A 25,129-nucleotide genomic window follows, 5' to 3' on the forward strand; every position below is an offset into this window, starting at 1 on the left:
TTGAACATCTTGGCCATGTTCTGTTATAATCTCCACCCGGCACAGCCAGAAGATGACTGCCACCCCACATAGCCTGGTTCCTCTCTAGGTTTCTTCCTAGGTTTTGGCCTTTCTAGGGAGTTTTTCCTAACCACCGTGCTTCTACACCTGCATTGCTTGTTGTTTGGGGTTTTAGGCTGTGTTTCTGTACAGCACTTTGAGATATCAGCTGATGTACGAAGGGCTATATAAATAAATGTAATTTGATTTGATGATAAGTTGACCTGAAGAAACCTTTAGCCCTGCTGCATGGGAGCCCTTACTAGAGAAGGGCAGGCAGAACTGCATACACACAATTGATCCTCCGGTGAGCTGCTTTGTTAAAACGGGTGGGGACAGGCTACTTCTGCAGTCTCAGTGCTCATATTGTCTGAGAAAAACTATCATTGAAGACATCCACAACCACGCAGAGGCTGCAGTGTGTTGAACAATGGAAATAAGTCAGTTTGCTCTGACACGTTCTTAGGAACACAAGGTTCGGTGGAAATCAGAAATGCAACCATGCCAATTAATGGTGGAACGTTACCAAAGGGAACAGACTTCATATGGGCCCTGGTCAAAAGTAGAGCACTATAAAGGGAATAAGGTGCCATTTGGGATGCAACCTTAAAGGTCACAGCTACATAGTTCACATAAAAACAGATCATGAACCCCACCTCCTGGTCCACAATATGTGAGACTGAATGACCCGCAGTATCAGTTCACGGACCATATTCATTTCCTGACCAATGGCTCTTTGCTCTCGTCAATACACCTGCCGTAAGCAACATGATCCTAAATATCCCCATGACAAATCCAAATCAGAAATCATAGTCTCACAGTATAATGGGAATTTTCATGTGAACCAAAAGGAGAGCAGTTGTTGATCATATCCAAGTATATTACAAGAATTCAGCAATAACACCTCCAGAGCAGAAGCAAAGAACATTTGTAACGAGGCCGTCCTTGTACATTAATCACACAGCGTATTTACTGTTCTGTAAACATCAACCCGAGAGGCTTGTAGGAAGTCACATCAGCTGCTTCATAATCACACAGTGTCATAGATAAACTATCAGTGTGTCCTCGAATCCAGTCTGGCGTCAAGCCTTAAACATAACATTCATCACTGTCACACTTTGATACTGACAGTTCAACAGGTAAGAAAACCAGTACTCAGTTAGTTACAACAGATAATCATAAACTAACAAGTGACAACTACTGAATTAAATATGGTACTTAAGCATATATGGTTAACCCCTGTTTCCCTTCCCCGAAGGGAATATGTATCCGTCTGTCTTCCCGCACATACAATCATGTTTTTAACATATCAATTCATAAACAGTAAATAAAATACAGGAAAAATTACAAATCAAATAATGTCCTATTGCACACAGCCTTTGAGTAATTGCGACAGATGAAATGTGGAAATGTGACAATGCCTATCAGGGGTTGACATTAAGAGTTGCCCTAATACCCAGAGCAAGGGAACAGAAGTTGAACTCAGCAGTCAGGCAAGTTGAGTTCTCTATGGGTGACATTTGTCTGAAAACAACTGCAGAAAATAACAGAAGCCTAAAACTGAAAAAAAAAAAAAAGGTATTTTTGCGTTTAAATAGATAATTTATAATTGAGGAAAGTGATTTTAATATTCCAGCAACCATAAAATACTCCTGACTTTCCTGATTGGCAAGTGCATTTCTATCCCTGCCTATGAACATGAAATAGATGTTATAACAGAGGATTTGACTGAAAGGTTGACTCACTTATACCTTAAGTACACTACGTCCCAATATCAACTTCCCCACAACACTTCCCCATGATACTGTAATAGTAATCATCATTGACTCTATAGAATGAGTGCCAGTCTGTTTGTGCCACCATGCCAACTCATTGTCACACATTGTCATGACAAATGTGTAAGTGAACTACGTAGTTTGCGGAAGGCTACCCGAAAGGTTTGACCCAAGTTAAACACTTTAAAGGCAATGCTACCAAATACTAATTGAGTGCATGTAAACTTCTGACCCATTGGGAATGTGATGAAAGAAATAAAAGCTTAAATAATTCTGTCTACTATTATTGTGACATTTCACATTCTTAAAATAAAGTAGTGATCTTAACTGACCTAAGACAGGGATTTTTTATTTGAATTAAATGTCAGGAAATGTGAAAAACGAAGTTTAAATGTATTTGGCAAAGGTGTATGCAAACGTCCGACTTCAACTGTAAGTACATGGAAGTGAAAATTAATTGCAACAAATCTAGAGAGGTATCTTAATAACCAACTCCAAACAGAACAAAATCCATTGAACCGTTCCCAAATACTGTAAAAAGAGAGAGGGAGAAAAAAAAACCCCACTAAAGGTGATTAAACATACCTCCCATGCAGGAAAAGTCTAGCCATGCTGGTTTGTTGGCAAGTGGAGCCCAACTGTTATTTCAGATGTCTTTTACATTGTACGGTAGGTCTCAAACTTCCTTAGTTACTCTATTTGAACTAGTCGGTAGAGCTTCCATGCAGCAACATGTGACAGGTGGCATCATTCATTCAGGACATCAAACTGGATTTACAACAGCGCAGAGATATAAAGAAAGCGTGAAATAGAAAAGCAGGGTGGAGCCCTTGGTGGAACAGTTACACATCTTTCCTGTACTCTGCCTCTGGGGTCTTCATGTCCGTCACAAGTGCACGCACATGCACAGTACTCCCACAAACAAGGGCACACACACCTACACACCCACCCACACTCACAAAAACACAGGCACGTGTGCACACACACACACACACATAGAAACACAAGCATGCACACACAAAAAACACGCATGCACACAGGTGGCCATTCCTAAACAAATAAGGAACAGCTTTACATATCACTCCACATTCACTCTTACCAATCTGCAGCACAATGAATGAAGACTGTCTGTTCACTGTGCTGCATAAGATTTGTGAGAATGGGGAAATATGACAACAAGAAAGCAATGGGCTGACAAAGTATCCAGGCTTCATCCACCATACATGCGGTAATGTTGTGCAACACTAAATAAGGAACAATTAACCTATTCATAACCTACTCTACACTTCCTCCCCCCCCGACACACACAGTACAGGCACGCGTGCACACACAAAGATGCACGATTACAAGTACACACACACACAAGCTTCCACACAAACACCCACGTACGCACTCACACACGCTCAACTTCTCCCTCATGCAGCCTACCTTGTGCTCTGCAGTATTCGAACTGTGGTAGAGAAAGCGGACGGGAACACAGATGGATATGAAAGCACACATTTTGTACCTCCACATTTAACACGCATGGACATCAGTGGAAGCTGGTGGGAGTTAGCTATGGGAGGACAGGCTCATTGGAATGGTTGAAAAGGAATTAATGCAACTGTATCAAACACAATCATATGGAAACCACTTATGTTTGACTCAATCTCCTTTTATTCCATTCCAGCCATTACAATGAGCCCATCCTCCTATAGCTCCACCCACCAGCATCCACTGATGAACATGCATCAAGCCAAACTCTGGATTAAAGAATATATCCCAAGTGTTTTAATTATTTGATAATCCTATGAAAAACACCAATAAAAGGCTGTAATACTAGTGTACTACTACTACATTATAAACCAATTATTTAACAATGGGAGAGAAATGTATGTTTGACACCCATGCTTGACACCGCCTGAGTGACTCCATTGATAAGTAACAGTTGCCAAAATGAAGATATTCTCTTCAGAGCACAAGCACTCATGGCATGTGTCGCCACTTCCCAGGGCAATTACAATTAAAACAATTAGCCCTTCAGAAAATATGCACAAAAGACCATGCATTACTATCGACCTCCAGTGACTGCTCCTTGTTCTTGTAAGGAGATGTGATACAGTATTTAAAAAATAAAGTGATAACCATGTTAATCTGTAACAGGAATTTCCAGCAGAACAAAAGGAGAGCAGTCGTTGATCATATGAATCAAAGATGAATTATTGTATTAAACTGTATTGAAGGAGACACCTCCAGAACAGAGACATAGAAAATGTCTAACATGCGTCACAGGACCTTTAGTCAGATAGTACCCTATGTTCTCTAAACATCAGCCAGAGAGGTGTTGGAGCAAACCATTGAAGAAAGCTCAGCATTGCATGTAGATAGGTTTGGCTGCTAGGCTGAAGTAGCAAGGACATGCACATTAAAAGATGATGTCCAGGCCATATGACACCCAGACCATACTCTATTTTTGTAGGAATACATTAACCAAGACCATACGTGCATTCATGACAGCTGAACGTGCTGTGGTCAGCAGGGTACAGGAAGAAAGATGTAGGCAAGATAACTGATGACTAACACGTAAAACATAGGCATGCAGTGCATACATTATTTTTAGAACATGGAAAGAGTTCTGCCATCGTTGTAACCAAAAGCAGAGTAACTTTATTTACATATGTGATGTACCCCAATACTATGCATGTATAAAAGCAGAGGCAGTGTTAAGAAGCGGCAGCTATTCCGCGGATCAGCACGGCTTTTAATAACTTGTATTAAAGTCTACATTGAATTCAAAAAGTTCTGAGAGTATTATATTTCTGTAACAATTATCTACGACAGATTTGGCGAGCTTGCCAGGAGTTCAAAGGGGCCTGGGGGCGTTCCAGGCTGTGACAGTGTCTTTGGACAAAATTACAAACGGGTGGCCACCCAGCTATATTAAAGGTAAGCTTGTTCTTACATAGTTGAATGTTTGTATAAATTGGTTCAGAGATACTGTCCCAGCAAGAGGGGCGTCAAGTAGGTCTCTATTTAAATTTCCTAAAAATCCTAGTAAATGCTAAGAGCTTGTTGAATTCAATGAACTGCATGCATGTGTGATTTTGGGGGTTGTAAAAAGTGAATTTATGTGTGCATGTGTAGGGACTAAGTGAGTAAAGGCTGTGAACCTTGCCGGTGTCGGGTGTTTAGCGGGGGCTTGCACTTGCTCTGGTCGGATGACTGGTGTGGCTGTTCACGGTCTCTGACTGAACTGCCTGGCCTGGTGAAGGGCTGCTGCAGTCTACCCATATGGTCAAAATTGATCAATAAGTAGGTAGAAAAGTCCACGAATACCACCCTTTAAGGTGAAAAAGGGGTCTGCTTAGGTGGCATTCATGGTTACCGCCCCAATAGAATAGAAAGGGGGTCTGCTCTGATGAATAGATAGAGTGCAGAAAAACATTGGCCAGATTTGGCAAGGTTAAACTGCAAAACAAATCCTGCGGATAGAACGCTCCGTCTGTCTGAACGGAGGTCTCTAAATGAGCAGGTCACGCCATAATACAGCTCTGAGAAAAAAATAAAATAAAAATAAAAACAGAGGTCTGCGTTGGATGGGTGAAAAGGGTATGAAGACAAGCTGACCAGATTAGGCAGTAGTCATACCCTGGAAAAACCTATAGGATATAAACCGGTTTAAGAGGCCATAGGTCGTTTTAGGTAAAACAAAGTGTGAATGAACAAATGTGAATTAAACGTCTGAATGGATGGTTCTCTGTGTTGAGAAAGTGTATCACAGCAAGCTAGAATTGTGAAGTAAGAAAGTGTGTGTGTATGTGTGTGTATCAACTGATCAGGGAAAGGAATGCGCAAGCCCCTCTGTGACAGTTGACTGAGTGTAAATTGAGAAGGAGAATGCATTTAATTCTTACTGAGAGGAGGGGGATAGAATCAATGGATATTGGAAAAATAAGGATAAGATAGAAACTACGTAAAGATAGATATATATACTGACATAATAAATGTGTTAACCATTCTGGAATGCGTAGAACTTGTTAAAAAGTATTAAACAAGGCACATATAGTATAACGGTCTGTGAAGTAGAGAAAGAGAGAACACACAGGTAAGCACAAATTATACTATATGGTAAAAATTCACCTAGACCGTCTCGAAGAAATAGTGAAAACAAACAAAGGGGTATGGCCTAGGTATATACTGGAGACATTACAGTACCGTGAAGGACGGTAGGACGAAGCAGGGCTCTGCACCAGGAGAGCCTGCGGGATAATAATAGCCTGAAGGAAAGGCAGAGGTGTCAGGAGCCAGAAGAGAGTGGGACTGGAGAAAATCATCAAGATATGATAAATTAGGATAAATTAGGAATAAAAACAACAGTAGAATATAATAAGTAAGAACCAATAAGTAAAAAGTGTAGATATTCTAAATAATTAAATTAAAAGGAAAAGTATCAGATCTAATTAAAACACTTAGTAAAGTTCAAAGAAACAGAGTAGACAACTGAAAAAATGAATAGAACACCAGTATAGATCTTAGGGGAGAGGCACCTCCTGAGCAAAAAATAAATAGTGGCATGAAAACAAACAGACTGTTTCTCCCTGGAATATAGAGAGCCAAATTTAATAAAGCCATGGAGTCCCTGAAAGAAGCGCACGTTAATTCTACCAATTCGGCTTGAATATGAAAGAGCAAACTGGATAATGTAGGGCAACATTACCCGGTAAACAGGATAAATAAAATAAACAATTAAGGGAGGCAATTATGAATTGGAACGATCACATAAAACCATAATAACAAGCTCAATTTACCAGCGTTTTGATGTTAACATTCTACCATCAGAAAATACATTACGATGAGGGACAGATATGAATCTGCTTGTCCTCACAGACGTGCGAGTGGTCAGCAGAGCTATAGAGAATATCTCAGCGTAAGAAATAGCTCCCTGTTTTAGATAAGGAGTTAATGGGTATGGGAAGAATGAGTGTGAGGTGACCGTGGAACTAAGTGCAGTAGCAGAGAATGCTTTTTCTTTGAGTTTGCATCTTTTTCAAAAAAGCAACTAATCGTTTTAAGGTTAGTAAGAATTACATTTTCATCAAGCGGTGGATAAGTCTTTGATCGATCAATAAGTGGTTCATGGAAATTACAGTTGATGTGATGAAATGCGTACTAGATCACGTTTTACCTAACTTTAAGTAATATACCGATGGGATTTACTAATGGTCTCACTTGGAATCATTTTGCATTAATTTATCAGTGGTGATAAAATACGTGGAGGATTTGTTATTAGCGTCAAAAGACGGGAAAATAAACGTATATGAAAAAGCACCACCTTGGTAAAATTAGTTGGAGGAAAAGAAAAATGTAACATATTTTGGTGTTTTTCAATTTCTAAGGGAAAAAACCTGGGATCAGGAAGAAACTATGCGTTCTGTGCATGGCTAAACTAATCTCGCATGTTCAGAAAAACGTAAGGGGTTTTCAGTTTTGATTGACATTCTATACCGTCATTCTCTGAAACTGCTAATATGCTTATAGAATTAAATCATTGTATAAGTAATACTATTGGCATGCTGATTAAAAGGTAACATTGTGAATGCTAATGAAATGTACACTTTCTTTTCCAGATAAAGGAGTTTCATTTTCTCTGGTCAAAATGTCCTTGGAGACTGCGATACTGAGGAAAGCAGTTAGTAATAGTCAGCCGCTTTAAAAGTAATAGTCAGCCGCTTTAAAAGTAAACGTATCTGGAAACGGCTATAAATGGAGTTCCGGATAAGTGAGGCTAGTTCCTGTGTGTTCTTTACCTATGGTTCACTCTAGTAGGTGCACACCTTATACCGCGAAGAATATGTGTTACTGGATTTAATTTGAAAGGGGTCATTTTCAATTCAGTTTCAAATTGGGTGAGCAGAAGGATTGAAATATTTATTTTTCTGAAAATGTTTTAAAAAGTTTAAGAAAAAGGGAGTGGAAACATTTTAATGGTGTCAAATGCCCTGAACCCTAAGCATTTCCCGTAAAGACTGATCAACTTCACTGGAAATTGTTGGAACAGGTGGGATGTCATAAAATTACTAAGAAACACCAGTCTCTACTCAAAGTGTACAATTACTTTGAAATGCTATTATTTCCGTAGGAAAATTATGAAGGGATGTAATCTTAAATTGACTAGTTAAACAAATAGGTTTATTTTTATTTAACATGTGGTCATAGGCAAAATTATCAGTTCCCTGGGGTTATGGTCTTTGTGTAAATACACACATGTGCTTTGTTCATTCTGCATATAGAAGGGAAAGTATATGTTAACAGGGGATGACAGTTACTCCAAATGGTTTATGATATAAGTACTGGGATAATTTCATTTTGGGTTTCAACACAAAATTTGCAACATTATAATATTGGAGTGTGGGTGTCTGCGAGGGTTATTACATTTACATTACATTTAAGTCATTTAGCAGACGCTCTTATCCAGAGCGACTTACAAATTGGTGCATACACCTTATGACATCCAGTGGAACAGCCACTTGCATCTAAATCTTTTTTTTACCCTTACTTACCCTATCCTAGGTATGTTGGTTATGTTGATAATTACAGAATCTGAAACTTGTCTGAGAGATTGCCAGTAGAATAAGGGAGTTATCATGGAAGGTGACGTCAGAATGCTTTAATGCATGGGAGAGATATTTTTATCACAACAAGTGTGTGAGAAGCTCAAATGCATCCTACTGGCTGAAGAGTGAGGGATAACTGTGTCTGATGGCCTGTGAACTATATCTGAAATAGACATGCTGGAATGATGTGTGTTGAATTAAGAAGGTGGAATTTGAGTTAAAGTAAGCACTAGGGACTGTTATTCTGAATTTGGGTTGGACAATTTATACAACTTCTTAGTTATGATTTGGATATAGAACTGTTTAAATTTACTAGGCATAGGAAAGCTCTGGAAACTAATCCTGAGACAGGGAGGTTGACATAATTGACAGAATATTAGATTACGGGTTTTGTTTATTTAGTTTATTATGTTAGAATTTGAATGTTAAATTGTATTGATATAATTAATTGATTATTGTTTCACAATAACACCCAAGGGTGGAGAAGAGACCAGGTTTAATTACATTAGGAGTAGTGGTAATTTTTTGCAAATATGCAGTTATCATTTATTTTTTATTTTTTTATTTATTTAAAAAATATATAAAAAAAATCACTCTTGGTTGGTCAATTTATTTTTGTTTTGAGGAACATAAATGTATATTGTTCCTGAGGAGGGATAGATGTAAATGGACTAAAATTGAGTTGAGAATGTTTTAGGAAATTAGGAGTAGTGACTTATATGATATGGGAACTGCATTGGGGATCTGAGGGGGATCATAAATGAAGGTTATGATAGTGGAGGGGTGTTATTTCTAGAAACTATGTATATTATTAGAGAAGATACCTCACAGAAAAGGACAGCTGGCTGTGAAAAATGTAGAAATATAAAATAGAGACAATTCTAAAAATAAAATTTAACATTATACAGATTATGGTAAAAGTGATAAGTGGTGGAATTCTGAACATTATAGCAAAAGTTTAAGAAACTTATGACTGAGTTTTGTTAGGATTGGATATTCTTCCAACTGGAAGACACTTGACTGATTACATGTTATTCTTACAGCAGTTGCTGTAGGGACCATAATTCGGCTATCATTATGTATAACTACATCAATGGCAGGAGGCAAGGTATTTGAGACAGAATGTTTACATAGGGCTGTTATTTAAAATATTACAAATCCGTGATCTTGCTATAAGAAGAAAGTCTGTTGTCAGGAAATAACCCATGTGTTAGTGTGTATATCCTCAGGAAAAAAAAAAACAGCACATATGAGGCCAGATGGAAGGGCATGGGCTGAACTCTGGAGACTGAGTGTACACAAAGATACACTAGGCAGGAGGTATACCATACAGCACCTGCAATGGTAAAGATCACTATGGCTCTCTTCGGTGGGTGAATAATTCTCACAAAAAGTAAGGTCCAGCTGAATAATGGGTGAGCTTGAAAACACCATGACAGAGGAACCAAGTTAGAGAGAAAGACTAGATTCCACTGTAGACATACTGGGTTTGGTTTGGGAGCTACTTGTTTTATTTGTTAATGCATCATGATGTGAAAAAGGATAGATGTACTCTAGACAACATGTTGAAGTCATTGATGTGAAAGCATATACAGTGTTAAATTACTTCAAAAAGAGAAATAGTTGATTAAGGATATGCATATGCTTATCAGTTGAAATGGAGCAGATGGAAACAATTTTAAAAAATAAAATAAAAATGACATTATTTGGGAACACCTCTCAGAACCTGGGGCCAAAAGAGGAAGATTGGGTAAAAGCAAGAGGAAGCTTATTAGAACTTTTATTTTTGTGGAGTCCAGCAGAAAAGCATCCTGGAGGCATAGAGTCAGGTGAAGAGAGAGTGGGAATTGTCATGTCTCAGATTTCGGTATTCGTGAATATATTTATGCATAACACATAACATTGTCAATACTGTTATGTTTTGTACTTTGCTTTCCAAGTCGTATGTTTAGGAACCTGAACCAGGACGAGAGGTTCCACATCTGATGATCCAAGGGGACCAGAGGGGCCTTGTCCAGGTGATACCAGGAGATCTGGTCTACATGCGAGTGTTCCGGAGAAAGTGGGATCAACCAAGGATAGAAGGACCCAACGAAGTGGCCAGAGCAACAAGAACGACGGTCCAAGTGAAAGGAAGTCAGACGTGGTACCATCTGAACCACTGCACCAGAGTCCCATCAGAAACAAGGAGACAACCACACAGCGATAAGAACACGGGGATGCTGATTCAACAGGCGGGAGCCCGGAAGGAGCAAGAGCAGCAGAGGAGATTGAGACGCCGGGGAGGAGCCAAGGAACCAGCAGACCAAGTGGAAGCCAGGATACGACAAATGCACTGTCTGCTGCACCCAGAAAAGGACGAAGGAGAGACAACACTGGAGAAAAAGCCTGCAAACAATCAATATTCTCTCCTGTGGGGCCAGAGAGTCCAGGGTTGGGGGAAAATAACATGCCTGCCTGACAGAAGCCCTCCACAGTGGGACCCCAAAATACCACCTACAGAAAGGGAACAACTCTTCCCTGAAATCAATGCCTTTCCAAATGGAAGCCCAGTCCGGTCAGAGGAGGGAACTCCAGGGGAAGGAAGACCCCACAAGAAGGAGAAGGAAGAGTCTTGCAGGCTGAAGAGGAGGATTTCCCCACAATTGACTTTTCAGCCCTTGAATGGTCCCGTAACAGACAATTGAAGTTAGAACAACAAAAGAATAATGACATTGCCATGACAAGGGCAACAGTAAACACTGGTACAGGAACAACAGACTCACGCACAATTAAGCAGTATTGTGAAAACAGGAAGAGAAGAGAGGAACCCGCTTAACAATCTAAGAAGACTGACAAGGTTAGCATTCCTGTTCCACCTCAAATCATAACAGAAGTCAATCTCAATCAAGAGGATCAAACCTCTGCCTGAGACTGCATTCTGTGGATGGACACATCAGACAAAGGGAGAAGTCATCTGGGACCCGAAAGGATGTGAACTGACGGTAACCAAAAAAGATGAGTGGTTGCTTACCTTGAATAAGATTGAACATGCTAAAGGTGAAGGATTTATAGTTGAAATAGCAAGAACAAGGTTAACTGAAGGAAGTAGTGTAACTGTTATTAGAATTGGTCCTACGCCAATACCTGCACAGGAGGAGCCTGTGACAACCAGAACGACAACAACAGTGGCAGCTGTTACAAAGACTACGGTAGTCACCACTAGGCTAATGTCTACTGCTCTTACCAAGCAGTCCACTGTACCCACAAAGAAACCCGAAGCATCAGGGTCAGGAGTTTTTTTTTTACTGACATTTGGAACTTTCTAGCAAACTAACAATCTACCTCGAGAAAAGGACATTGAGATTCCAAATGAGACTAACTCCAACTAATACTTCAACCCTAGAACTGTACAAGGACAAATCATTGAAGATATTAGTAAAAAATGAATGGTATAAATGGGCTCAATATACAGCAATAAAATTAAAACTGACAAATTGCTTATTATGTGCACCCTCTCCGCTGACAGAATTAGTGGTGGTACCTAATCCTTATGATTATAGGTACTGTGCTGACTTTAATAAAAACTTGTAATTTGAGTAGATCAGAAAGGCCTTATTGTCCAGCTGAATGTTTGTCATATTTGGGTAATCCATCCTATCAAAGATATTACAAACAAGCTGGCTGGGGAAAATGGTGCCAAGAATTGGATATACGGGTAGAACCACAAAAGTTAGAGGCCCCATATAAATATCAAATAGATTATCAACAACCGTATGAATGTTTTAACAGCACGAAATGACAGAATGAGAATGGAAAGTTTAAAGGTAAATGTGGGATTACATGGCACTTAACTAAGGACACCAATTGGAATGCAGACACCCCAGAAAGGGCTATTTATCAAGCAGCTGGTATTTGGGAGGGAAAGGTATTTGTTCATGACGATTGTCAAAATCAAACTCTAGAGCAACCATTAATTGCACCGTATGAAGAACAGACTAAAGAGGTGATAGTGGCAGATTTTCCACCATTCTTTTGGGGCTATGTGTGGTAGGGCAAGGCCAGGTGGATAACGGTGCCCTTGTTTGGGTGTAGGGCCTGATCAGAGCCTGGAAATGGATGGACAGACCTTTGTGGAGAGAGCAAGAGTTTGGGAAGGTTGATTCAAGTTGTAGATTTAATGGCACAGGCAGGGAGCCCAGCCAACAGCGAGTGTAATCACTGAATGGGATCCTGCGCCGCTGAGTCTAATGTTGTAGAGCAAAATACAAAAAACAACAGGGTAGGATCACGCCAAGGTTCTTAGGCTCTGGGAATATACATCTGACCAAGGTCTATTTAGATGCAATAGGAGACATGCACCTTCTGGGTAGAGGAGTTCCTAAAATGGATGGACAAAGCAAGAGATGATTCAACAGATTACTGAATGGGATCATCCTGGATTTGAATCAATATTCCTGTGGATAACAAAGCCTTTGAATAAGAACTTAAGAATTTAGAGTGGATTAATTATATTTACTAAAACCAACAAAGACTCATTAATTATACTAACTCTGCATTGACAGCTTTGGGAGAACAGGTAGAGGCAACCAGTAGAATGACATGGCAGAATAGACAAGCTCTCAATTGGCTCTTAGCAGAAAAATGAGGTGTTTGTGTCATGTTTGGAGATGAATGTTGCACCTTTATTCCCAATAACACTGCACCTAATGGATAGAGCACGTAGTCATCACGCTGTTCCTTTGTTGTGCTATGTAGCAGAAAGGGGAGTCTGTTGTCTGTTAGGAAGCCAAATGTTTGTTGTTTTGTGTTTATTTTTAATATATATATCCATAAATATATATCCTTTTGTTTAATAAAAGTTAGTTTTGCCTTCTACAATAAGGATCATTGTTAACATGTTAGGTAACAGAGGGGATTCCGGTTACAAGTGTCTATGTCCTCAATCTTCTAACAGGTCTGGTTATCTTTGATAATAGTTTGTTAGAGAGGTGTCTGCAAGGGAGGATCATGTTAAGATGTTTTATCTTAGAATGATGTCTTATTGCTTTTACAAACTGCATGAAGTTTATTTTAACAGAACCATATTCATTGTATTATTTTCTCTCAATTCTACATAACTGAGATAACCTCAGGCAAGGCTATGTACTACATGCTCATTGCTTTTTCACAGTATATTCATTTATTGAAAGTGTTTTATTTTTGTTTCAAACTGTATATTTTACTCCTTTGTGTGTTATTGATTGGAGAAGTTTGGTCCAGTTGGGATGTGTGACATATTCATGTTCATTTCATCTTCTATTTGTATGTATATAGCTGATGTTAATTTTGCCTTCATCCTTCTTGGTGTTCTTTAAAGTGTTTTCATGTGAGACTGTTCAGTCTCAGAGGGGGAATTATGTTGGAGCAAACCATTGAAGAAAGCTCAGCATTGCATGTAGATAGGTTTGGCTGCTAGGCTGAAGTAGCAAGGACATGCACATTAAGAGAAGATGATATCCAGGCCATATGACACTCAGACCATACTCTATTTTTGTAGGAATACATTAACCAAGACCATACGTGCATTCATGACAGCTGAACGTGCTGTGGTCAGCAGGGTACAGGAAGAAAGATGTAGGCAAGATAACTGATGACTAACACGTAAAACATAGGCATGCAGTACATACATTATTTTTAGAACAAAGTGTTTATAATGTCCGACAGGTACAATGTAATTTGGTAAAAATCATGTAAGCATATACTTACACAATCTTAAAACAAATACCAACACAACAGCATGTGTAAAATAAGGAATATTAAGTTACAAATGCACATAATAAAACTGCACATTAAAGTCTTGGACAACAGCAGTGCGTGGGTAAAATGAAAAGCCAAGCCAGAAATAAAAGACATATTACAAGCTATGTGTGGTGATAATTTCATTGTTTGCTCTATAACCTGTTTGTTAAAATGCCTTGACAACATGATATAAAGGCCTAAGGCTGAGACAAAAAGACAGTGGCAGAATAAATTCAACCACACCTTTGTTTCATCACAAAACCGGAGAGTCCACAAAAGATATTGCAAGTAGCAAACAGTTAGATAAACCTACAGCCTGGTCAAGCAAGTTAATGTTCCCGACATTTGACTTATAAACAACTATTGATTTAGGACCACGGAGAGTTAAAGTAAGTCGCAAAGAAAACAGACCCTGCTTAGTCAGACAGTGCCAAATGTTCTCTAAACAGCAGCCAGAGAGGGTTGTACGAAGTCACAACAAAATACAGTGAATTTGACAGCTGCTACAGAATCACACAATGTTCATCATTTTTAAAATTTAACTAGGCAAGTCAGTTATAAACAAATTCTTCTTTACAATGACAGCCTAGGAACAATGGGTTCAGGGGCAGAACGACAGATTTACCTTGTCAGCTCAGAGATTTGATCTAGCACTCGAACCACTAGGCTACAATAATAATTAGTGTGTCCTTTGGTGAAAATCATGTAAGCATGAACTTACAACAAATACCAATACAACATATGTAACATATTAAGTAAAAAAATGCACATAGTAAAACTGCACACTCAAGTCTATTCCGGAGCGGGGAAGCGAAGCCAGGGAAAAAACAAACACATAACAATCGATGTGTTGTGGTAATTGCATTGTTTGCACTATAACCTGTGAGTTCGGAGAAAGGCAGCGAAAGAGGACGGAGGGAGGGCTGCCTTTTGAGGAGTCGGAGGCGATCGAATAAACCCCCACTCCTTCAATTCCGCTAGCAAACATGCAATCTTTGGACAATAAAATGGACACGGTATTGGGAAGTTTAAACTACCAATGTGACATTAACATTTACATTTACATTTAAGTCATTTAGCAGACGCTCTTATCCAGAGCGACTTACAAATTAAACACTGTAACATCTTATGCTTCACTGAGTCGTGGCTGAACGACGACAATATCAACATACTACTGGCTGGTTTATACGATGTACCGGCAGGATAGAACTGCGGCGCCTGGTAAGACAAGTGGTGGCGGTCTATGTATTTTTGTAAACAGCTGGTGCACGATATCTAAGGAAGTCTCGAGCTATTGCTCGCCTGAGGTAGAGTTTCTCATGGTAAGCTGCAGACCACATTACCTACCGAGAGAGTTCTCATCTATATTCTTTGTAGCGGTTTACATAGACACCACAGTCAGAGGCTGGCACTAAGATCCCATTGAATGAGCTGTATTCCGCCATAAGTAAACAAGAAAATGCTAACCCAGAGGTGGCGCTCCTAGTAGCCGGGGACTTTAATGCAGGGAAACTTGAATCAGTTTTGCCAAATTTCTATCAGCATGTTTGGCAAATCTGACCATAATTCCATCCTCCTGATTTCTGCAAAACTTAAAGCAGGAAGCACCAGTGACTAGATCAATAAAAAAAGTCAGATGAAGTAGATGCTAAGCTACAGAAATGTTTTGCTAGCACAGACTGGAATATGTTCTGGGATTCCTCCGATGGCATTGAGGAGTACACCACATCTGTCCTTGGCTTCATCAATAAGTGCATCGATGACGTCATCCCCACAGTGACCGTACGTACATACCCCAACCAGAAGCCATGGATTACAGGCAGCATCTGCACAGAGCTAAAGGCGAGTTGCCGCTTTCAAGGAGCGGGACTCTAACCCGGAAGTTTATTAGAAATCCCGCTATGCCCGCTATGCCCCCGACGAACCATCAAACAGGCAAAGTGTCAATACAGGACTAAGAGAGTCATACTTCACTGGCTCTGACGCTAGTCGGATGTGGCAGAGCCTTCAAACCATTAGACTACAAAGGGAAGCACAGCTGAAAGCTGCCCAGTGACACGTGCTAAACTACTTCTACAGTGGTTCCTCCTTTAAAAATTGTGTCATATTGCAGCACACCCAGAGTGCTGCTGTAGCATTCTGTGGCACGTCATTTAATTCTCAGCCATTTATTCTGTTACTGCAAGTTATTGCTAGTTTGACCACTAGAGGCATCTTTGAGAAGCATTCGATAGTATTCCGTAATGGCATTACCAGAGAATTTAAAACATTTTTTGTAATAACATAGTACAAGGGCTAGATGAGAAAATTTGTGTTACTTAATTTGATTAATATTATAGTGTTATTATTCAGAGAAAAATGGTCAGTTTGTAAATTCAGACCGTTTCGCTCTCGGAGTGCACACTGGACTGTGCACACTGGACTTTCCGACGAGTAGTAGGGTTGGCTAGCTACTTCCAGACACAATTGAGACCCTGCTGACCATTTTATTCTCCCTAGCAGAGCTGGTAAGGCAGTTTTAGTGTTAACCAGAGAGTTGGTGACTGTAAATGTGCTGCTGGAAACAATTTAATTACGCTTATTTTCACCAACGTTTACTGACACCGGCCATATTCAACGGGTGTTGAGCGCTAGTAAATAAATTATTCTGCACTCAGACGAGTGTGCTCTGAAATCCGTGTAGATATGAAGCTTTTGTGGAGCGATGGGTAATGAGGGTGGCTGTTGTCTGTTTGCAGAGGGTTCGAGCCCAGGTAGGGGCGAGGAGAGGGACGGAAGCAAAACTGTTACACGGGTACCATTTGAATCAGTTGAATCTTATTTGTAATTCTGAAAGTCTGGGCAGCGAGCTCGTTTGTCATCAATCGCTAGACCAGAAATAGTCTTAAATTTAAAAAATCCCCACTTTTCCATTACGCGACATAAGCACAGTTGACACCATTGAGGTGCGGATATTTACTTTCTACACAAGTAGTTGTTTTGCCAGTTTCGTCCGACGAACAGATTGTAGTGGTAAAATAAAAAGAGAGACACTTATGGAATTCTAAGCATCACTGCAGTCAAAACAGGCTTTGCGAACGTTCGATTCCATTAATTTGCTATGAGCACTTGCTAGTGTTTCAGTTTAGCCAACGTTCAGCTGTTTTTCAGCCTTGGGTGAATTTTGACTTGTTCTATTGTCCAGCCTGTAGATAGCCAGAGTGAATTTACGAAAGCACCCGCATGTACATTGAGAAATCGCAAAGACTATACCATTTAGCTAAGCAAAGAATGACCAGAATAATAAATAATGGGTAGTTAGCCTATAGTTAATATACTGGCAAATTTGATGTATAATAGGGTAGCACTGTAATTCATGGATCATATGCTGTCTCAAATAAAAATGTATTTGTCACATGCGATGAATACAACAGGTGAACAGATGAAAACAACCTTACAGTGAAATGCTTACTTACAGGCTCTAACCAATAGTGCAAAAAAAGTTTAGGTGAACAATAGGTAGGTAAAGAAATAAAGCAACAGTAAAGAGACAGGCTATATACAGTAGCGAGGCTATGGAAGTAGCGAGGCTACATACAGACACCGGTTAGCCAGGCTGATTGAGGTAGTATGTACATGTAGATATGGTTAAAGTGACTGCTGTTGTTCTTACCTCTTTCCCTTTCTGTCTTCTACACCTCTCTCCCCACCTCGTCTTTCTTCCTCGTTTTATAATGCACACCATATGTGCATTGAAGTACAGATTGAATTTGTATTTATAATATTACAATTATTGTAACAATGTGCTGGGTTCGCTGTCTGAGTCAGGCGCAGGACACAGGTTTGAGGAAAAACACAAAAGTCTTTACTCAAAATATTAATACAAAAAAAAACGGAATATCTCCAACAAGGAAACATCACATAATGAGAAAACCCTCCAACACACACCCAAAACAATCACGGACAAAACAGAAAGGTAGACGAGAGGTTAAATAAGGAGCGTAATAAGGGAATAGAAATCAGGTGTGCGTAATCAAGACAAAACAAAAGGAAAAAGGAAACATGGATCGGTGATGACTAGAAAGCCGGTGACTTGACCTCCGAACGCCGCCCGAACAAGGAGAGGAGCCGACCTCAGCCGTGACAATGATCATATTTATAATGCATTTATGTATTTATAACACCTGGATAATGAACTTCTTTCAATAAAGCGTTTCACATTCTCCACCGGTTGAAATGTAGTATCTCATTGAAATTACTATCCTGTGTTCTCAGATGAATGCAGATGAAGGGAGTTAGATATGCATAGTTTTGTTCTGTATATATGAATTACAAATAAATAATGTTTCTAGTCTATTGCATAGCTACAATGTGTAATCATTGATGTCCCAGGAGCAAGGAGTGGTAAACACTGTTGAAGTGTCTAACTGTAATACATACACGCAGACACAGCATCATTCACATAATGAAGATTGATATGACTGAAAAAGAATGTCTCGGAGATTCATACCTGAACCCCACTTTTATTTGCCAAGGAAGAGTACATGATCTCCTCTCCACACCACTGCCGCTCTCTGTTGTTATTTATGCTAGTCACTTTAACTTTACCAACATGAACATACTACCTCAACTAACCGGTGCCCCCGCACATTGACTCTATACTGGTACCCCCCTGTATATATTGTTATTTTTTTACCTCTGCTCTTTAATTACTTGTTATTTTTATCCTTATCCATATTTTTTGAAAATGCACTGTCGGTTAGGGGCTCGTAAGTCAGCATTTCACTGTAACATTTGATTTGATTTGATATGCCTTGACACTGTGATATATAGGCCTAAGGCTGAGACAATAAGAAGACACAGTGGCAGAATAAATTCAACCACACCTTTGTTTCATCCCAAAACTGGAGAGCAACATCTGTCCGGTGAAGTCCACAAACTATGTTGCATGGAACAAACAGTTCCATAACCTACCCCATGATCAAGTTTCCGACATTTTCGGACTACTAAATAACCACTGATTTAGAACCACGGGTTGTTACTGTAAGTCACAAAGAAAACAGATGCTGCCTCCAGCTTCAAAATTTCAACATCATCTAATCCCCTATGTTTAGTCTAATACATTGACAACTAAAAGATACCAACAAATGATTTAGTCCAATCAACGTAAGCTAAATAGGATCTGGCTATTACTTGTTGAACTTTCATCCTCTCAGGCTAGGGATACAATATATGAATTTGTAGTTGGATCAGAATCGCCATTTTAATCATTGGCCAGTACGGAGAAATAAGTCCAAATCCCTATCCCCATGGCTAATTTAGGAAAGGGACAATTTTACCTAGCTAGCCACCGGAGGACAACGACACAACGAAATGTAACAATTCAAGTTGTTTTTGTCGATGACATTTAGCTTCTTATGTGATGTTATTGGTGTGAAGCCAAATCCAAACAGGCTTCCCCTGACACTTTTTTTGGTGCTCCAGGACCATTCACAGCTGAGCTCACTTAGTTTAGGTCAACGCTGATTGGCTATTATTTTTATAACAATCAATGCTATGGGCGGCAACAAAGTCATACTCTTTTTGACCAGACATCTATACTGAGAAGCAATGTTCTCTCTAAACTCAGAGAAGCATGAGATTGTACTTCAACCAACTTTCTAGAGTTTTACCCGTTAGTTAACACTATCAACGTTTCCCTTTACTGTGGGAATTGTGATCGAATCAATGCAATAGTAGCCACTTTCAATGCAACATACTGAAACAAAGCTAACCATACAAGAGATTTTGTTGAAGACAGAACGCATTGGAGTAGGATTCTACTGCATCGACAGGCACATGCTCTACACAGACCAGTGCGTCATAACCAATCAGAGCTGCTATATGCAAATAGACCATTGCCATATATGGATCTGTGCCATTCACTTTGAACTGGACTGTTTTTACAGCATCAGCGGTTGTGGGTAAATGTGCTTGTTTTGAGATCAAGAGAACTACATGTAGCGGCGTGTGCACATTTGTACATTTGTTCATATCCTTTGCAAGTTAGTGGGTTATTAGCCCAGTTATATATCATTTGTAGTCAGCAATGATGATTGTGATTGCTTCCTACAAGAGCACAAAACGTGTTCATTTCTAGACATCTTTGAAAAGCGAGTCAGGTAAAGAGTTTTTTTGTTGTCTTACAGGGGCAGTGTTGTATTTTGAGACAGGCTTGAATAAGCTGTTTGCACTCAGCAGACCTGAAATTTGAGAAGGCATCATCGAATGCGCAATCACGCTTGTTCCCCACCATGAATGGAACTTAAGGATTTTGGGCACGGGCTAGTCGACCAACATTTTTTACTAGCCCAGCTGCCCTGGTGTAAAATCTGGGCCCTGAGATATTAGAAAATACGAAATGCCACTAGCAAACAGGCTAGTTGGGCCCATTTTCAACTAGCCCGGCCTGAACAGGACTAGCCACTAGCTTAATTTCAATCTCTGTTCCCCACGATTCGTTCATTTTTGTAGAGAACGTCACCTGTTTTCGAACAAACGTGGTTTTGAACAAATGTTTCTCTTCTTCAATAGTTTGCAAGGAACTCTGCTAGAAATTAGTATGACATTCGGGCATTAAAAGTCTTGATTTTCCTAATGTCACATACTATATAACTACATTTTTTTGCCTACTTAAAAGGCCTCCTATTTAGGACACAAGTATGGGTATTCGAACATGGCCTGTATGTTGGGTCAACTATATGCCCAAATGTTAAGCCAATTTACAATCCTATTGTGCTGATTACCTTACAATTGTATGTTGATTCAACAAACTCTCCTCGAAGGGAGCTGAATTTGAACAAACTTGTTAAGTAAAATTACAAATGTATGTTTGTTGAAAAGCACTCCCATCATCGTAATATTTCCCAGCATGCTCTATTTCATAATATTTATTTTGCAATATGTTTTTACATGTACATTGATTGGTTGATTAATCCTATTCCACACAAACATAAATAACATACATTTTTCTCAACTATTCCAACCTGTTAGGAGTTGAACTTTTTGAGATGGCTGTTCCAGTTTATATGATTTAGGAAGTCTCAAAAATAATTATTACTACCATGGTAGTCATTCTCAAAGTTTCAATTGTTGGTTTCCCCACTCTTGGTGGATTCCAATAGGAAACGTACACTTCCCTTTGCAAGCAGTGAGGTTGATTCAATGTACAATTTTAAGGCAACCAGCTGCAATAGGATTGTGAGTTTGCTCAGCAAAATGGCATTGAGGTTGATTCAATGTACAAATAAAAGGCAGCCAGCTGCAATAGCATTCTTCCAAAGGCTTTGAGGAGTACGCCACATAAGTCAGGGGCTTCATCAATAATTGCATCAATAACATATCCCAACCTGCCGCTTTCAAGGAGCGGGACTCGAAGTTTAGCTTATAAGAAATCCTGCTATGGCCTCCGACTAACCATCAAACAGGCAAAGCGTCAATATAGGATTAAGATTGAATCATAGTACACCGTGCTCTAATGCTCATCGGATGTGGCAGGGCTTGCAAACTATTACAGACTACCCCCAAGCCATAAGACTCCTGAATGGCTAATCAAATGTCTACCCAGACTATTTGCATTGTCCTGTTGCCCCCAAAAATGTGTTTAACGAAAGTTGAGCAAACTTACAGCCCGCTGCAATAGGATTGTGAGTTTGCTAAAAATTTGATTAACAAAAGTTGAGCAAACTCACAATCCTATTGCAGTTGGTTGCCTTACAATTGTACGTTGAAATCATATCTTTTCAAAAAGAAATTACAGCGCAGGTAATTCAAATGAAGTCAAATAAATTCAAATTGTTATTCAAAAAACACTCAGCAGAAGTAGGCCTACCACTGTGCAATTTTGTGTGTGTGTGTTTGCTCGCAAACTGTAACACAGAAAATATTTATATCTATTTTTTTTACGCTGAATTATGTAATTATTCAGATTGGCAGAACTTGTGATTTCAGTGTAGTCTGTACGCCACTGGAAAATTCACCTCAAAGCTCTGCTACCATCTTGTAGAGATATGGGAATATTTCTGTTGTGAATCATTAGAAACTAAACTGAGAAACCGTGAAGATTTTGTGACTTTAAGGTAGGGCTGCCCAACCCTCTTCCTGGAGATCTACCCTCCTGTGGGTTTTCAGTCCAATCCTAATTTAACACACCTGATTCTACTAATTAGCTGCTCAACAAGACCTTAACTAGCTGAATCAGATAAGCTAAATTAGGGTTGGACGGTACAGGACAGTAGATCTCCAGGAAGAGGGTTGGGCAGCCCTGCTTTAAGGTGATTGATTTCCCTAATGGGTTCACACCTTCTTATTATAGCTCATTGTCTGTGTTATGGCGAGCAGTCTAATCATAACATCAATGCGAACGTACAGGACCAACACTTAGGTTTTGAATATTGAAGTCACAAAGGCAATATCGCCATATAAATAGAATTCTCGATCGAGTGACATGAACTGCATTCTTATAGGTTTATCAATCCATTTTATCACATCCGCAGCTTTTGTTATCTGTAGACTACACGTTTTCTGTTGTGGTTTCATATATTTTAAGTACCTTTTTTAAAAAGGTGGATTTCACCCTGGGGGGGATCTGTTTTCATCATGTCCAAGGCATTTCTAGGACAGTGACGTGTTTCACACATAATTGCCCAGGTGGAAGGCAGGTCAGGCTTCTGTGCTAAATGATACACCCTGCTTCCTTTTCTTGCTCTTCTTTGGAGTTTAATGGCGGTTGGCATCCAATATGTTGCATTATCAACTGGACTACAATGTACATCCATTATACTTGATACAAAATGGGAAAAAGGGAAAAAGAAAAACTACAAAAAGAAAAAACGGAACCCCCCCCCCAAAATATACAAAATAAACACGCTTTCAACTAACCCTACACCCATTAAAAACCCAATAACCCATTCCACTACTTTGACCCTATCTGCTCCTACGCTTTAGTGGAAAACTCAATCCAAAGAATAGGCAGAGACTCATTTAAAGTATAATAGTGATAGGAGATGTTGTACCCACTGTGACTATTAAAACCTACCCTAACCAGAAACCGTGGATAGATGGCGGCATTCGCACAAAACTGACTGCGCGAACCATCGCATTTAACCATGGGAAGAGGACCGGGAATATGGCAGAATACAAACAGTGTAGTTATTCCCTCCACAAGGCAACAAAACAAGCGAAATGTCAGTATGGTGGTGAAGGTAGGAAACAACATCTCCACTTCACTGATCCTCAACACTCGGGCCCCACAAGGGTACGTGCTCAGCCCCCTCCTGTACTCCCTGTTCACCCATGACTGCGTGGCCATGCGCAATAGCGCCTTCTTGTCTATGCCGCTCAGTCACTGCTCATCCATATATTTTGTATTCCATCCCTTTACTTAGATGTGTGTGTATTAGGTAGTTGTTGTGGAATTGTTAGATTAGTTGTTGATATTGCTGCACTGTCAGAACTAGATGCTAGATGCTAACCATGTGTATGTGACCAATACAATTTGATTTGATTTGATTTGAAGAGTAAATGGTTATATGTCCCTTATATAGTGGGAGGTGATATTACAATCATATTGTTTATGCAAGTTATTATATACAAGCAAAAGTTCCAGAACAGAATGGCCTTGTGTTTGGGTGCAGACATAACATGAGTCTACGAAATGCACAGCATCACAGTTCAATACAGAACAGAGCATAAACCTTGAGCAGCTACAACAGCTCACCCCAATTTTGCCACCATAATTCCAAAGGCCTGGGAGGACGGGACACTACCACTCAATACACCCTTTCATTCTTCCAAAGTCAAATCTCATACACCCAAATATTTCTCTGCAGCTGCCACCACAACATTTATTGTCAGTGATTTATGTCCCATTTCTGAGGTACAGTTGATGACCATTGCTATGAACGCTAAGAAGCCAAACTTACTGAAGCATATATCCCTCTTTGGCCTATGCCTCGGTGCTGAAACAGAATTACAACTCACAGGGATCCTCACCCTTGACCCATCCTCCTCATCCTACTTCCTTTACTGTCTCAGCATACGACACCTTCTGCACTACTCTGACTCTAGCCACCTCAACCTGTCTTTCCGATCCCCAGATAAATGGTCACCCCTACAGTTTACACACATCTTTATTCACCGAAACTACACAAATCCCATCTTGCACATTTACCACATATTGGAATCTCCCTCCTACAAACTGCTGCAACATGACCATATGACCATAAACGTTGCACCTGAAACAGGGGAGTTTATTCGGCACAAAAGCTCTAACAGGATATCTGATATATCCTAACATGACTTCATCTGGAAAAGACTCAAAACTCAAAATGACTGACAGTGGCTCCTCTATTTCACCACGCTCAACCACCGGGTCTGCGTCTCACCAAACGGCAGGCATCGCAAACACCAAGAATCTTCAACTTCAATTTCTCCACACTTAACGCTACACCCAAAAATCCCTACTTTCAATGGTGCCCTGTTCCTAAGAGCAAAGCAAGAAACAGATCTTGACCCAAGTTGCATAACACGGAGCACTCGCTCCCTCTGGTCAGAAGAAACACAAGCAAATATCAACAAGTCCACTACAGGTTACCTTCACTGATTCAATTGCACCCAACTCCTGAAACACTTCATGGAGCAAAAAAAGTGTTTATTTTAATAAAGGACAAAAAGTCTGCTAAAATCTTTGGGTAAATTTTACATTTACATTTAAGTTATTTAGCAGACGCTCTTATCCAGAGCGACTTACAAATTGGTGCATTCACCTTATGACATCCAGTGGAACAGCCACTTTACAATAGTGCATCTAAATCTTTTAAGGGGGGGGGGGGTGAGAAGGATTACTTTATCCTATCCTAGGTATTCCTTAAAGAGGTGGGGTTTCAGGTGTCTCCGGAAGGTGGTGATTGACTCCGCTGTCCTGGCGTCGTGAGGGAGTTTGTT

The 25,129-nt window shown here is 39.8% G+C and overlaps 1 protein-coding gene across 2 annotated transcripts in view; it reads right to left on the reverse strand.

The window, feature by feature from the left end:
• Positions 1-18,227, reverse strand: part of LOC118384381 (beta-1,4-mannosyl-glycoprotein 4-beta-N-acetylglucosaminyltransferase-like) — a 29,359-nt gene extending 11,132 nt beyond the window's left edge. Inside the window, exon 1 of one of the 2 annotated variants that reach the window (XM_035770867.2) lies at positions 17,820-18,227. Coding sequence is in view for 1 of the 2 variants with exons in the window: in XM_035770866.2 (XP_035626759.1) it covers positions 2,400-2,425 (26 nt within the window). In the remaining variant the exon portion in view is untranslated. Of the gene's footprint in view, positions 1-2,399; positions 2,697-17,819 lie in introns of those variants that run through there. The other variant, XM_035770866.2, reaches the window with a different exon arrangement.
• Between the last annotated feature and the right edge of the window lie 6,902 nt (positions 18,228-25,129).

Source organism: Oncorhynchus keta, chromosome 5 (genome assembly GCF_023373465.1).
Source record: "Oncorhynchus keta strain PuntledgeMale-10-30-2019 chromosome 5, Oket_V2, whole genome shotgun sequence".
Classification (NCBI taxonomy): domain Eukaryota; kingdom Metazoa; phylum Chordata; class Actinopteri; order Salmoniformes; family Salmonidae; genus Oncorhynchus; species Oncorhynchus keta.